Below are 13,462 nucleotides of genomic sequence, written 5' to 3' on the forward strand. Positions count from 1 at the left end.
ATGTGGAAGGGCCTGCCTAGTTCCCTCCCAGTGCCTGTGATCACGGAGAAGCTGGCGCAGACCCCAGAGGGCTCCCACTTTTCTGGGTCCGGGTCTCTGATCTCTCCCCGTGTCAAGCTTCTCTGCTCCCCCTCCCCACCTCCCTCCTGCCTCCCTGCCAGGCCCCTGAGAGCCCAGCCCCCCTGTCCCTCTGCTCACTGAACCAGGACTCGGGAGAGAACCTGCTCGTCTGCGGCACCTCCTGGTCCTCAGGAGAACGTGCCTCACTCACCAGGAGCCACAAAGGGCCAAGTTCAACGTGAGATGCTGGGAGGCTAGACCCTGGGGCACAGAAGGGGACGCCCCCCAGGAGGACTCTTCTTAAACTTGATCCACCCCCATCCCATCCTGCTCATTGTCCTTGAGAGATTCAGGTCACTGTCTCTTTGCAACAAAGAAAGTGAATCCCAAGGAAGTGAGATGACATGTCCAAGGTCAAAGGAGAGGGAGAAGTCGTGGTCTGCTTGGAGGAGGTTTCCTCTGTGCTCCCCTCTCCGCATCCCAGTGGGACGGTCCATGGGGAGTGAGTCCTGTGCTGTCCCCGCTCCAGCACCACCAACAGGCTGCTCGTGGAATGGGGCCCGGCCTGCGACCCCTGAGACTCCAAGCCCTTCCTTTAACTGCGCGGTCCCAACCTTTCCTTATGGCCTCCTCTTTCTTCTTTTTTTAATCCAGAGGAAGGAACAGTTGGTTCAGGGTGATGTGACTAGGATTAATCGGCACAGGATGCCTTGGGTCTTGCCCCTGATTTCATGGTGACTCAGTAGAAATTCATCCCTGGGGTCCAGAATCCCTACTACTCTGTGCAATCACCACTTCTCTGATGTGGTCCTGGGACTAAGGAGAGACCAGGCGAGTGTGGCCAGCTGGGACATGGGGTCAATTGTGAGGAACTCGGGAGGGCAGACCCTGCTGGAGGTGGGGACGTGGTGCTATGCTACAGGCCAGTAGCTCCCGCTGAGCATCAGTGAAGCAGACACGCCACGCCTCCATCGGCCCAGAGCCTTCGACCCATCTCAGGAGCATCACAGGGCTTCTGGTGCTGCAGGGCCTCCTCCACTTCCGCTAAGAGCTGCCCCCAGATAAGGGGGCCTTAGGAAAGAGATCATGATCTGCTAGCAACTCAGACAATCATTGGAGGTAGTTGGGTGCTAAGGGCATGCTCTAAAGGAGCTCTTATGTGGTACTTCCTCAGATAACCTCACTCTACAAGCATTTTCCCAATGCTTGGCTATCCCCTCAAACACCCTGGGACAGACGGTTAAGAGAGGCAAAATTACCGTCCAGAGAGCCATTTTGTGAATCTCCTCCCATGTCCAAGTCCGCTGTGTCCTACTTCATGGGTACATCTTAGGTACCAGGCTGACCTATTCCTTGCCACTGGTGAACACCGTGGACCATGAATTTTACTAGAAGCAGCTGCCCTTCTCCCTTGTGGTACCTGGTACCCTGACCCTCTCTGGACAGTCCACCCTGCTCTAGAGAACTCAGAGGCTACATCTAGAATGCTATGGCTAGGAGGAGTGCTTGCCCAGATGCCACTTCATGTTCTGTTCTTATCAGAATAAACAATAGCCTCTTTATTACATAAGAGGGAGGAGTAGGGGGCCCCTTGGAAGACCTTGAAATCTATGGAGACAAAGGAGGAAACAAGTGCAGACTTTGCCATGATGCGGGTCTCCAAAATGTCAAATCCCTGTCTACAGAAAATGGCAGATCAGGACTGATCTGTTTGTGACAAACACATGGGCTCCTGGTTGCTATGCCTTATTCATTCATTCATTCATCTATTTGCCTGTCTGTCTCTCTATATATTTATTTATTGCATGATTTGTTCTCCTCTCAAGTTCCAGTCTTCTCCTAACAAATTTTTACCTCTCGTTCCTATCAACCAAGATAATCAGAAGTAGCTTTCTCCCGTGTACAGACCTAGCAATAGACCCTCGGTGTCTTACTTCAGGACTAATTCATCTCTTTGGGCTTTTGACTTCATAGTCTGAAGAGACTTTGATCCCTTGGTATTCTGTGGACCATCACGCCAGCTTCATCATACCTGTGACACTCTGCTCACCGGCCGTAGAGAGTGGAAATAGCAGGCATCCTGGGTGCTTTAGCACTTGCATGCCAGAGGGTGGGGCAATAGTCCAGACTGAGAGTAGTCTGACACCTGACGATAGTCCAGGACTTGCTCTGCTGGTAACATTTCCAGAGATCCAGCTGTCGAGGCTTATAGGAAAGACCCCCAGAGGCAGCAGACAAGCTGCTGCACCTTCTGCTGCCCACCGTGAAGAAAGACACAGTACGTGGTGGGACTCTTTGCTTTGTTGTCGTTGTTTTGTTTTTTGGCCATGACACACAGCTTGCAGGATCTTAGTTCCCTAACTAGGGACTGAACCCAGACCACAACAATCAAAGTACCGAGTCCTAACTATTGGACCACCAGGGAATTCCCTTGGTGAGCTCTTTGGATTTTGGAGACAATAAAGGCCACTTTGGGGGCACTCTGCTCTTATTGACTTTCTGGGGGAACATAAGGTTGATAGATTTTTAAAATAATTAATTCACTGATTTTTATTTTTGGTTGCACTGGGTCTTCAGAGCCACACATGGGCTTTCTCTAGTTGCAGCGACTGGGGGCTACTCTTTGTTACTGTGCTTGGGCTTCTCATTGCAGTGACTTCTCTTGTTGCAGAGCACTGGTTATAGGCACATGGGCTTCAGAACTTGCAGCATGCCGGCTCAGTAGTTGTGACTCTTGGGCTCTAGAACACAGGCTTAATTGCTCTACGGCATGTGGAACCTTCCCAGACAGGGGATTGAACCCATGTCCCCCACACTGGCAGGCAGATTCTCATCCACTGGACGACCAGGGGAATCCAAGGCTGCTAGTTTTGAGGGGAATCCAGATTAAGGAATATTTCTGCAACAGGTCCAGGATATTTTGCAAGTTGCCTGTCCCTTGGGTCTTAGCCCCTAGCACATGCATTATACAAAGTGTCTGTGGTTGATTAAGATGCTGACTGGTCTCTTTGCAAGTTCCAATAGGAGAATCAAAGAATACACACCTGTGTTGAGGTCAGACTTTCTCTTCTGTTGCCAGATGGTTTCCATTTTTGAAGCAGCTTTTTCCTTGCTAGCAAATCCTGGTAAAGATCCATGTCTAACCAGGGGACATCAAACCACTCTGCAACTGGAAGTTTCCATCACAACTTGGGGGTTATCTGATCTATGAAGTCTCAAAATGGGGGGCAGTGCATAGAGGCGGTTCATTATCAAATGGAAATGGTATAAATGAGACTGAGCTTGATCAGTTCCAGAGGAAATGAGTCACCGGTATAATCAGGTGTGTGGACTCTGAGGACCCACTGACTTCCTCTCTAGCTTCATTCTTTCCCACGGCCTCTAAGTCTACAAGAGGCACTGCCCTTTCTGTGTCACTGTTGGCACTCTGAGAAATGGTGTCTTCCTGTGTTTGCCTATTTAGGGTTTCTTGTACTTGCACCTCTCTTTTTGATTTCTCAGAACCAGGGATCTATTGTAGATGTCAGCCTTTTTCTCAGCATTCCTCCATCGGCATTCAGACTTCCATTCTCTGAGGGTTATTTTATCTGTGTCCTGGCCTAAGCCTGGTGCCCCTACCTCATTTACAGACATGCAGTCTCTGTGGTCTTCATATGTCTCTGCTTCCTTGATGGCTCAGCAGGTAAAGAATCCGCCTGTGACACAAGAGACACAGGTTCGATCTCTGGGTCGGGAAGATCCCCTGGAGAAGGAGATGGCAACCTAGTCCAGTATTCTTGCTTGAAAAATCCCATCGACAGAGGATCCTGGTGGGCTACAGTCCACGGGGTCACAAAGAGTTGGACGTGACTGAGTGACTAAGCACACACGCACAGACATGGACTCCGACGCTGCATCTGCCACGTTGGGGTGTTTATTGCTCTCCTAACAAACTGAAATTTATAACATTCTCTATTTCCTCATTAGGCTGAGGGTCATGTGTGGAGTGATTTATTTGCTCCTTATTGATCTGTATGGATTTTCTGAAAACAGCTAAAATTAGATAGCCACAATTACGCTGTATCTATTTACTTATTTACTTTCTTATTTATTTATTTATATCTTGCCCTTAAGAACTTCAAGGAGTTGCTTAACTCCTCTGTGTCTGAGTTTCTGCATCTGTAAAATAAGAATGATAGGACTAAACTCATAGGGTCATTGACAGTACTAGCTAATACATGTTAAATATCTGACAGGTAGTAAATTTGGTATTAAACTGGGTGATGCTTGACACTTCATTGGGTAACACTCTCATTTGTTGATTTAACTAACTTACAATCACTGCCTGTATTTCAGACATTGGTTCTAAGTGCTTAAGAGATCATCATTCATGGAACCCTCACAACAACCCTATGAGGAAGGCACCGCTATTAATCCACTTTGTCAATGAGGAAATTGATGCATGGAGAGGATTAGTGACTCACCCAAAGTAAGTGGGAACTAGAGTTTGAATCCAGGTTAAGTCTGTGTTGTAAATCTCCGTTTAGGTGGCCTTTCCAAGCTTTCTTGGCAGAGCTGTTTTTTCAGTAGCTCAAAACCCACAGGACATTGTGCTCAGGTAGTGTTAGGCTGATGCTAACCATGTTGAAGTTAACATAGAGATGGATAGGATGTTACAAAAGTCATCACACAAATGTTAGCAAAAAGTAGATATGCAGATCCTTCACTACCCTTACAATCACCCAGACGTCCAGGAAATGTGTGTGTTGGGGGAGGGAAGGTTCCTGCAGTTCTCCAGTGTTTGGCTTTTACCTATATTGCCTGCAGCACAGAGACCACAAAAAAAAAAAAAAAAAAAAAAAAGCACTCCTTGGTACTTTTTATAGGAATTTAGGAACAATGTTCTATATGTACCCAACTTACTGGCAGAACTCCCAGATCTGCCACAACCAGAACCATGATTACATTCTGAACCTTCGAGCTCTGTTCTGCTTATCAGATTCCCCGTTCGGCAGTTTGCAGAGACGAGGAAGAAGAGCCAGCAGTCCAATAAATACCGGCACTTCCAACTCGTACAACTTCAGAGGTAGGTGAAGGTCAGAATCTTGGGGCTGGAAATGTAAGCCTGAAAATGCTTTCATTTGTGGCTTGTGTCCAAATCATGCTCCCAGATTAAAACAACACTATCCCTTTAGAAAAGAAGTAATCGTCCTTGATGTTCAAGTGGAGAAAGTGAGAGAAAGATGAGACAGATGGACACTGAGTCACTATGTATTGTCTTCAATACACATGACACTATGTATTGTCAGCAATACATGGGTCATTATTGTCTTCAGAGTAGTCTCAGGGAGAACGTATAACATGCATCTAATCATGAAGAAATTGCAAACAAACCCCACATGAGGAATGTTTAATTAAAAGAAAAAATTGTCTAGCGTCATCAAAAATTTCAACCTCATAAAAGACAAAGGGCATTGCTGGGTGAATTTACACAATGGGATACTGATGGCAGATTTAATAAAAAGATTTTAGAAATGTTAAATGAAGGTGATAGTTGTACTGTGATCACAGAAGAGAATGTTCCTATTGTTAATACTCACTGAAGTATTATTCCTAAATAAGAACCATGATGTATCTCAGTTCAGTTCAGTTCAGTCACTCAGTCGTGTCCGACTCTTTGCGACCCCATGAATCACAGCATTCCGGGCCCCCCTGTCCATCACCAACTCCCGGAGTTCACTCAGACTTGCGTCCATCGAGTCAGTGATGCCATCCAGCCATCTCATCCTCTGTTGTCCCTTTCTCCTCCTGCCCCCAATCCCTCCCAGCATGATGTATCTACTTGCCCTCAAATGGCTTAGGGATATATATATATATATATATATATATATATATATATACACACACACACACACGCACACACATGTGAGAGAGAGAGAAAGCAATTAGGGGTAAATTCTTAAAATAGGTGAATCTGAGTAAATAGTATGTAGAAGTTCTTTGACTAGTCTTACTCTTGTAACTTTGAAATCATTTCCAAATAACAAGTTTTTTAGAAATTAAAGGCAACCCAGCTAACAGTCTATGTGCCTTAATTTTTATTTTATTATTTTTTAACAGGTTTTTTTGATGTGGACCATTTTTAAAAGTCTTTTTATTGAATTTGTTACAATATTGCTTCTTTTATTTATGTTTTGAGTTTTTGGCTGTGAGGCCTGTGGGATCTAGCTCCACAACCAGGGACTGAATCCAAACCCCTTCACATTGGAAGGCAAAGTCTGCCACTGGACCACCAGGGAAAGCCCTCAAATTTTCTATATTTTCCTATTTTACAATTTGTAACATATGCCAAGAGGCTTTATTTTTTCATTTTTAAAACTTAAAACTTAAAATGTTTTGCTAGTGCTTCATATTGTCAACGTTTGCTATGTTGATATATCATCCCCCTACTGTTCAGTCACTCAGTCATGTCAGACTCTTTGCAACCCCACGGAAGCATGCCAGGCTTCCTGGTCCTTCACCATCTCCTGAGCTTGCTCAAACTCATGCCCATTGAGTCGGTGATGCCATCCAACCATCTCACCCTCTGCCATCCCCTTCTCCTCCTGCCTTCAATCTTTCCCAGCATCAGGGTCTTTTCCAATGAGTCAGCTCTTCGCATCAGGTGGCCAAACTATTGAAGCTTCCACTTCAGCATCAGTCCTTCCAGTGAATATTCAGGATTGATTTCCTTTAGGATTAACTGGCTTGATCTCTTTGGCAGTCCAAGGGATTCTCAAGAGTCTTCTTCAACACCACAGTTCAAAAGCATCAGTTTTTCCATGCTCAGCCTTCTTTATGGTCCAACCCTTACATCTATTTACTGGAAAAGCCATAGCTTTGACTATACAGACATTTGTCAGCAAAGTGATGTCTCTGCTTTTTAATATGCTGTCTAGGTTTGTCATAGCTTTTCTTCCAAGGAGCAAGCATCTTTTAATTTCATGGCTGCAGTCACCATCTGCAGTGATTTTGGAGCCCCAAAACAATACATCCAGGGAAACTGAGTCTTTGAGAAATTAGGTGATTAGCCAAACACATAGCTTATAATAAACTAGGCATGTTGGGGTTGGGAATTCACAGGAATTTGAATCTCTGACTCCAGAAAGTCACAAGAATTTACTGTCTATACCACACTGACAGTTTTCAGTATGGTGTCAAGTGGGAGAGAATGTCCCTCCTATTGATAAGACAGGATGTATATCCTGTTGGTAAAATAAACCAATTTTTTAAAATAATTAAACATTTTAGAGTTATGTGTCTCTAGGTTCCTTTTACATGTCTAACTCTTTAAGGCTATGAGAAACCACAGCCATTATTGATAAAATTAAATTGTATTTAAAAAATTTTTCAGGTATAGTTGGTTTACAACGTTGTGTTATTTTCTTCTGTTCTGCAAAGTAAATCAGCTATACATATATCTATATGTATAGCTTTTTTTCCATTTAGGTCATTTAGGTCACCAGAGAGCATGGGCTAGAGTTCCTTGTTCTATACAGTAGGTTCTCATTAGTCATCTGTTTTACACATTTATACATGTACCTGTATATACATTTGTACATTTATCAATTCCAATCTCCCAATTCATCCTACCTCTCTTTTCTTTTATTTTTCAAAAATGCTTTTTCAAATTATTTTCCCATTGTTGCATAATATTGAGCAGAGTTCTCTGTGCTATACAGTAGGTCCTTGTTGGTTATCAGTTTTGATTTTTAAAAATTAAAAAAAAATCTTTAGCCATGGCATGAGGCATGTGGGGCATATGGGATCTTAGTTCCCCGACTGGGGAGCCAGCCTGTGCCCATCTGCATTGGAATAGAAGAATCTTAAACACTGGACCCCCAGGGAAGTCCTTCCACTTTAAATATAGCAGTGTGTACCTGTTAATCCCAAACTCCCTAGCTATCACTCCAGACTGCCCTTCCCCCCTGGTAACCATAAGTTCCTTCTCTAAGTCTGTGAGTCTGTTTTTGAGAATAAACTAATCTTAAAACAGGAAAAACTGGCATCAACCCCATCTAGGGTTTGAGACAGGCAGTATCCTTTTCCAAGGACCTCCACATCTATTTAACCAAATTTCAATTGCAAAGTTTCCAAAGACATTTTTCCCCATGAAGAAAGAGAAGTCACAAATTTTCAGATGTCTTATGATCCATGGGAAAATATTAATGATCTGTGTTACTGGTACACATATCATTAATATTCATTGGGAATGTTACTAGTAATATGTTGAAAGTCTTGTCCTTTGTCCCATTTAAATAATCCAGAAGAGCTAATTCATTTCTTGGTTCTATATGAGAGCTTGTGTACAGAACTAGACTTTTCTAGTCACTGCCTACATTTAAAACATAATAGTATATTATATGCTAAAACATATTATTCATAATATAATATAATAAATTTAGAAAAAAGTCTAAGCCCAAGCACAGTTGAAACACTAAGCTTGAATTAAAATGGTTGTTCCCTCCACACCTAGAAAGAGAGTGGTCAGTTTCTTTGCTCTTTCCTCTCCTCCTGCAGGTAGCTAAGAGCCATTTTGGAGGTGGCGGAGCAAGAATAGATGAAGGGGTCAGGACAGCTCTTTCTGGCAGGCAGTGTTGCACACTCGAACTTTGTACTTTCTGGACTTGGTACTTCTTCAAATTGACTCTGTCATGGGTGGTTCCATGGCTTGAGTTTTCCCCCACCCAACTGATGGAAGTTGCTCACTTGTGGTTGTCTTGATCTGGCTGAATCCATCTCTTTACCAGCTGGTTTATTGTGATATCTTTCCCTCACCACTCACTTCCTTTTTTTTTTTTTTAAATATTTTATTTATTTAATTGGCGCTGGGTCTCAGTTGCAGCACGCTCATCTTTCATTGCAGTTTATGGGCTCTCTAGTTGTGCTGTGTGAGTTACTTTCCTGATCAGGGATCAAACCCAAGTTCCCTGCATTGGAAGGCAGATTCCTAATCACTGGACCACTAGGGAAGCCCCTGAGTCATTTTTTTAATCAAGGGAAAATAACACACACATGCAAAAAAATAAAAATAAAAAAGGTTTTCCTGCAAAAGGAAGGCATGAAGCTTGTTTTGAAAGCTAAATTTGAATTATCATTGTTGTAAAGATTTATTTATTTATTTTGCTGCACTCGGTCTTTGTTGCTGTGTGCTGGCTCTCTCTAGTTGCGGTGTCTGGACTTCTCATTGTGGTGGCTTCTCTTGTTGTGGAGCACTTGCTCTAGGCACATAGACTTCAGCAGCTGTGGCACTCAAGCTCTGGAGTGGTGGCTCAGTAGTTGTGGCACGTGGGCTTCATTGCCCTGCAGCATGTGGGATCTTCCTGGAGCAGGAATCAAACCCATGTCCCCTGTGTTGGCCGGCAGATTCGTAACCACTGGACTACCAGGAATCCCTTGAGTTATTTTTTAATCAAGGGAAAATAGCACATTAAAAAAAAAAGGTTTTCCTGCAAAAAGAAGGCATGAAACTTGAGATGGAGAGATATCTTTTAGCAAAGTCAATATCCAGAATTGGTTTGTACCTGTGGTTGGGTGGTGGAGGTTAAGGAAGAATAATTAGAGGACAGAGTGTAAAGGAATTCCATGAGAATTTCCTCTTGCTTTCCAGCTCTCTTTATTTGTGTCTTTTGATCTCTAGAAGCAACTGCGAAGGAAAGAACTCCTGACAACACCTATTCAGACATATACATATGGTCAACATCATGAAGTTCTGGACACCTCTCCTCATGATATTCCTCTGTATGGTACTACTGTCTGTGCTGGGAGGAGTGAAGGAAAGACACAGCAACAGGTGATGAGGCTGGATTGAGGATCAAAAGGGCATGACGGGGCTGTACTTATTTCTGGACAAATGAAGAAGTATCGTGCCTCATACATCTGACCCAGGACTCACTTCCCTGGATCACCTGTTGGAGCATTTGTGTATAGATACTTTTCTATAGACAGAGGTCCAAGAAATTCCCAAGCTGAGATCCTTCAATGTTTCTTCTTCCAACCTTAAAAGTATCAATGAGTATCTGTCAGCTTTTAGATACATTCCATAAATTATAAGGATATAATATTTTCCCGTGTCAGGCTATCTTGGAGGAGAGGGGGCACCAGTACAGAGCTACATATTTTCCCATTCTTCCAGAAGCTCTGTGTCCTGTGTGAACGTTGATGTTTACCAAATAGCATTTCTTGATACATACCCTTAATTTACTGGTAGGATATTTCAGAAGTCCAATGCAATGGAAGACTGCTTGAGTTAAAGCTGACCCATTGGTAGGATATTTCAGAATGCAAAAAGATGGAAAAGAGACATGAGATGGGTTTTTAGTGGAGCAATGTTGGGGGCCATATGATGAGAAAATAAAATCAATGGAGGGGGCCAAGAAAATGAGATGAGAGAGAGAAGAATTTGGATAGAGGCTGAATAACTTTATTTTTTTTTAATAGCATGCTTTTTTCTCTCTCTCTAGTTGTGGCATGCAAATTTAGTTGCCCTGAAGCATGTAGGATCTTAGTTCTCCAACTAGGGATCAAACTCATGTCCCCCGCATTGGAAGGTGGATTCTTAACCACTGGACCACCAGAGAAGTCCTGAGGCTGAGTTACATTAAAGGCAGGGTCAGCAAGGAGGGGAAGAAAGTGAGGCAAATCTATTCCTTACTTTCCCTGGTCTAGTTTCCCATGCTATGAAATAGGTGTGATAACAAGGGTAGAGGTTATCTCAGACTATGAGATCTCCCATTATAAAGATGTAACTTTTATAGGAGGGCAAATGAATGCTGAGAGTATATGGAGTCCTATCTCTAGGATGCTGAAAGACAACCCAGAAGTCTGCAACACTATAAGATGTGGGGAGCAGAGAAGTCTAAGAGTTTAGTGAAGATGCGATGGGGTCAGTGAAGATGCGATGGGGTCAGTGAAAATACAATGAGGAAGCTAAGGAAGGGGACTTTTCTTAGAAGATAGATACTTTAGAGGGGACTTGGGGCCAGGATCTAGGAGGGGCCCCTCTAGCTTAACATAAGCTGTTAAGCTTATGAATGACTTCTCTTCCCACACTTGTCTATATGGCCCCACCAATGTCTTACCATCTCATCTCATTTTCAGGGGGGATTTGTTCCTTCAGGAGTGCTGGGGAGATCCAACCATCCGAGAATGTAAGAACAGGTGTTCTAAAAACTTTAGATGTGTAAAAATAAATCACACATGCTGCTGGACCTACTGTGGAAACATCTGCTGGGAAAATACAGTGAGTTTGGAGATGCACACTTGGGTGTGTGTCATCACGGATTCTCACCTTCTTCTCAGATGCTGTTATCCCTAAACCGAGGGCTGAGGTATCCCAAATCCAAGCACAAACGTAGCAGAAGACCATGTCTGCTAAACCTGGAAGCCAATTCACTGTCAAATAGACCAAGATACCAGCTTGGGGCACCTTGTTTCTTTCAATATATAATCAATGCCTGTGACGTCTTCATTCTATATTTCAACAGTTTGGTGTTTTTCTGTTTTTCAGTCCAGATTCCTAGCCATGGCATCCATAATCAGACTTTACCATGAACCATTTTAGCTTACCCAGGTCCCATATTTCTACCTTCATCTATTCAGTGAACTAATACCATCCCCTCCTCCAAATCAGAAGTGGACAATACCTGTTGTTACATGAAGTATTCTTGTTCCAAGGTCTGGTGAAGATGAATAATATTAAGCTTGGGAGTGAATTCTTGCTTCCCAGATTTCCAGAGCCTCTAAGCATCTAACCTTTTTCTCTTGCAGCTAATCACTGAAGAAGCTAAAACCCTAGCCTCCCACTGAGACACCAGTTATTCCTCACTGAGGGCTGGGAAGGAGTAAATCCTTGGCAAATAAACTGATATGCCAGCAGTGGTCCTTGACTTTTTTTCCACTCTATTCCACTACCCTTGAATGCCATATTACACTCCCCTCTATTGTTATAGTGTGTACATAAGTTTCCAACTTTTGCTTCCAAATCTTGCCTCCCTATTTGATTACCTTAGAACTAATAGGCTAAATCATTTGGAGAAGGAAATGGCAACCCACTCCAGTGTTCTTGCCTGGAGAATCCCAGGGACAAGGGAGCCTGGTGGGCTGCCGTCTATGGGGCCGCACAGAGTCAGACACGACTGAAGCGACTTAGCAGCAGCAGCAGCAATAGGCTAAATCATGGACTTCAAGAATAGAAGTTTATTTCTCGCATGCCATTTTAATGTGGGTAACTGGCAAGCAGTCCTTTCTTTCCGTTTTTCAGAGAGCAGGTCTCTGGTGAATTTGTTTTTCACAGGGCATGGGTTCAGTTCACTTCAGTTCAGTTCAGTTGCTCAGTCGTGTCCAACTCTTTGCGATCCCATGAATCGCAGCACGCCAGGCCTCCCTGTCCATCACCAACTCCCGGAGTTCACTCAGACTCACGTCCATCGAGTCCGTGATGCCATCCAGCCATCTCATCCTCTGTCATCCCCTTCTCTTCCTGCCCCCAATCCTTCCCAGCATCAAAGTCTTTTCCAATGAGTCAATTCTTCGCATGAGGTGGCGAAAGTACTGGAGTTTCAGCTTTAGCATCATTCCTTCCAAAGAACACCCAGGACTGATCTCCTTCAGAATGGACTGGTTGAATCTCCTTGCAGTCCAAGGGACTCTCAAGCCTTCTCCAACACCACAGTTCAAAAGCATCAATTCTTCGGTGCTCAGCTTTCTTCACAGTCCAACTCTCACATCCATACATGACCACAGGAAAAACCATAGCCTTGACTAGACAGACCTTAGTCGGCAAAGTAATGTCTTTGCTTTTCAATATGCTATCTAGGTTGGTCATAACTTTTCTTCCAAGCAGTAAGTGTCTTTTAATTTCATGGCTGCAGTCACCATCTGCAGTGATTTTGGAGCCTAAAAAAATAAAGTTTGCCACTGTTTCCACTGTTTCCCCATCTATTTCCCATGAAGTGATGGGACCGGATGCCATGATCTTCGTTTTCTGAATGTTGAGCTTTAAGTCAACTTTTTAACTCTCCACTTTCACTTTCATCAAGAGGTTTTTTAGTTCCTCTTCACTTTCTGCCATAAGAGTGGTGTCATCTGCATATCTGAGGTTATTGATATTTCTCCCAGAAATCTTGATTCCAGCTTGTGTTTCTTCCAGCCCAGCGTTTCTCATGATGTACTCTGCATAGAGTTAAATAAGCAGGGTGACAATATACAGCCTTGACATACTCCTTTTCCTATTTGGAACCAGTCTGTTGTTCCATGTCCAATTCTAACTGTTGCTTCCTGACCTGCATACAGATTTCTCAAGAGGCAGGTTAGGTGGTCTGGGATTCCCATCTCTTTCAGAATTTTCCACAGTTTATTGTGATCCACACAGTCAAAGGCTTTG

At 43.6% G+C, this 13,462-nt stretch overlaps 1 protein-coding gene across 1 annotated transcript; it reads left to right on the top strand.

Annotated features, from left to right (window-relative positions):
- The first annotated feature begins 9,770 nt into the window (after positions 1 to 9,770).
- On the top strand, positions 9,771 to 11,886 carry WFDC11 (WAP four-disulfide core domain 11). The gene is made up of 3 exons (XM_040248909.1): positions 9,771 to 9,871; positions 11,179 to 11,320; positions 11,848 to 11,886. The coding sequence occupies exons 1-3, from the start codon at positions 9,771 to 9,773 to the stop codon at positions 11,884 to 11,886; spliced, it is 282 nt and encodes a 93-aa protein (XP_040104843.1).
- The last annotated feature ends 1,576 nt before the right edge of the window (positions 11,887 to 13,462 follow it).

The sequence above is a fragment of the Oryx dammah genome, unplaced genomic scaffold, assembly GCF_014754425.2.
Source record: "Oryx dammah isolate SB20612 unplaced genomic scaffold, SCBI_Odam_1.1 HiC_scaffold_10, whole genome shotgun sequence".
Lineage (NCBI taxonomy): Eukaryota > Metazoa > Chordata > Mammalia > Artiodactyla > Bovidae > Oryx > Oryx dammah.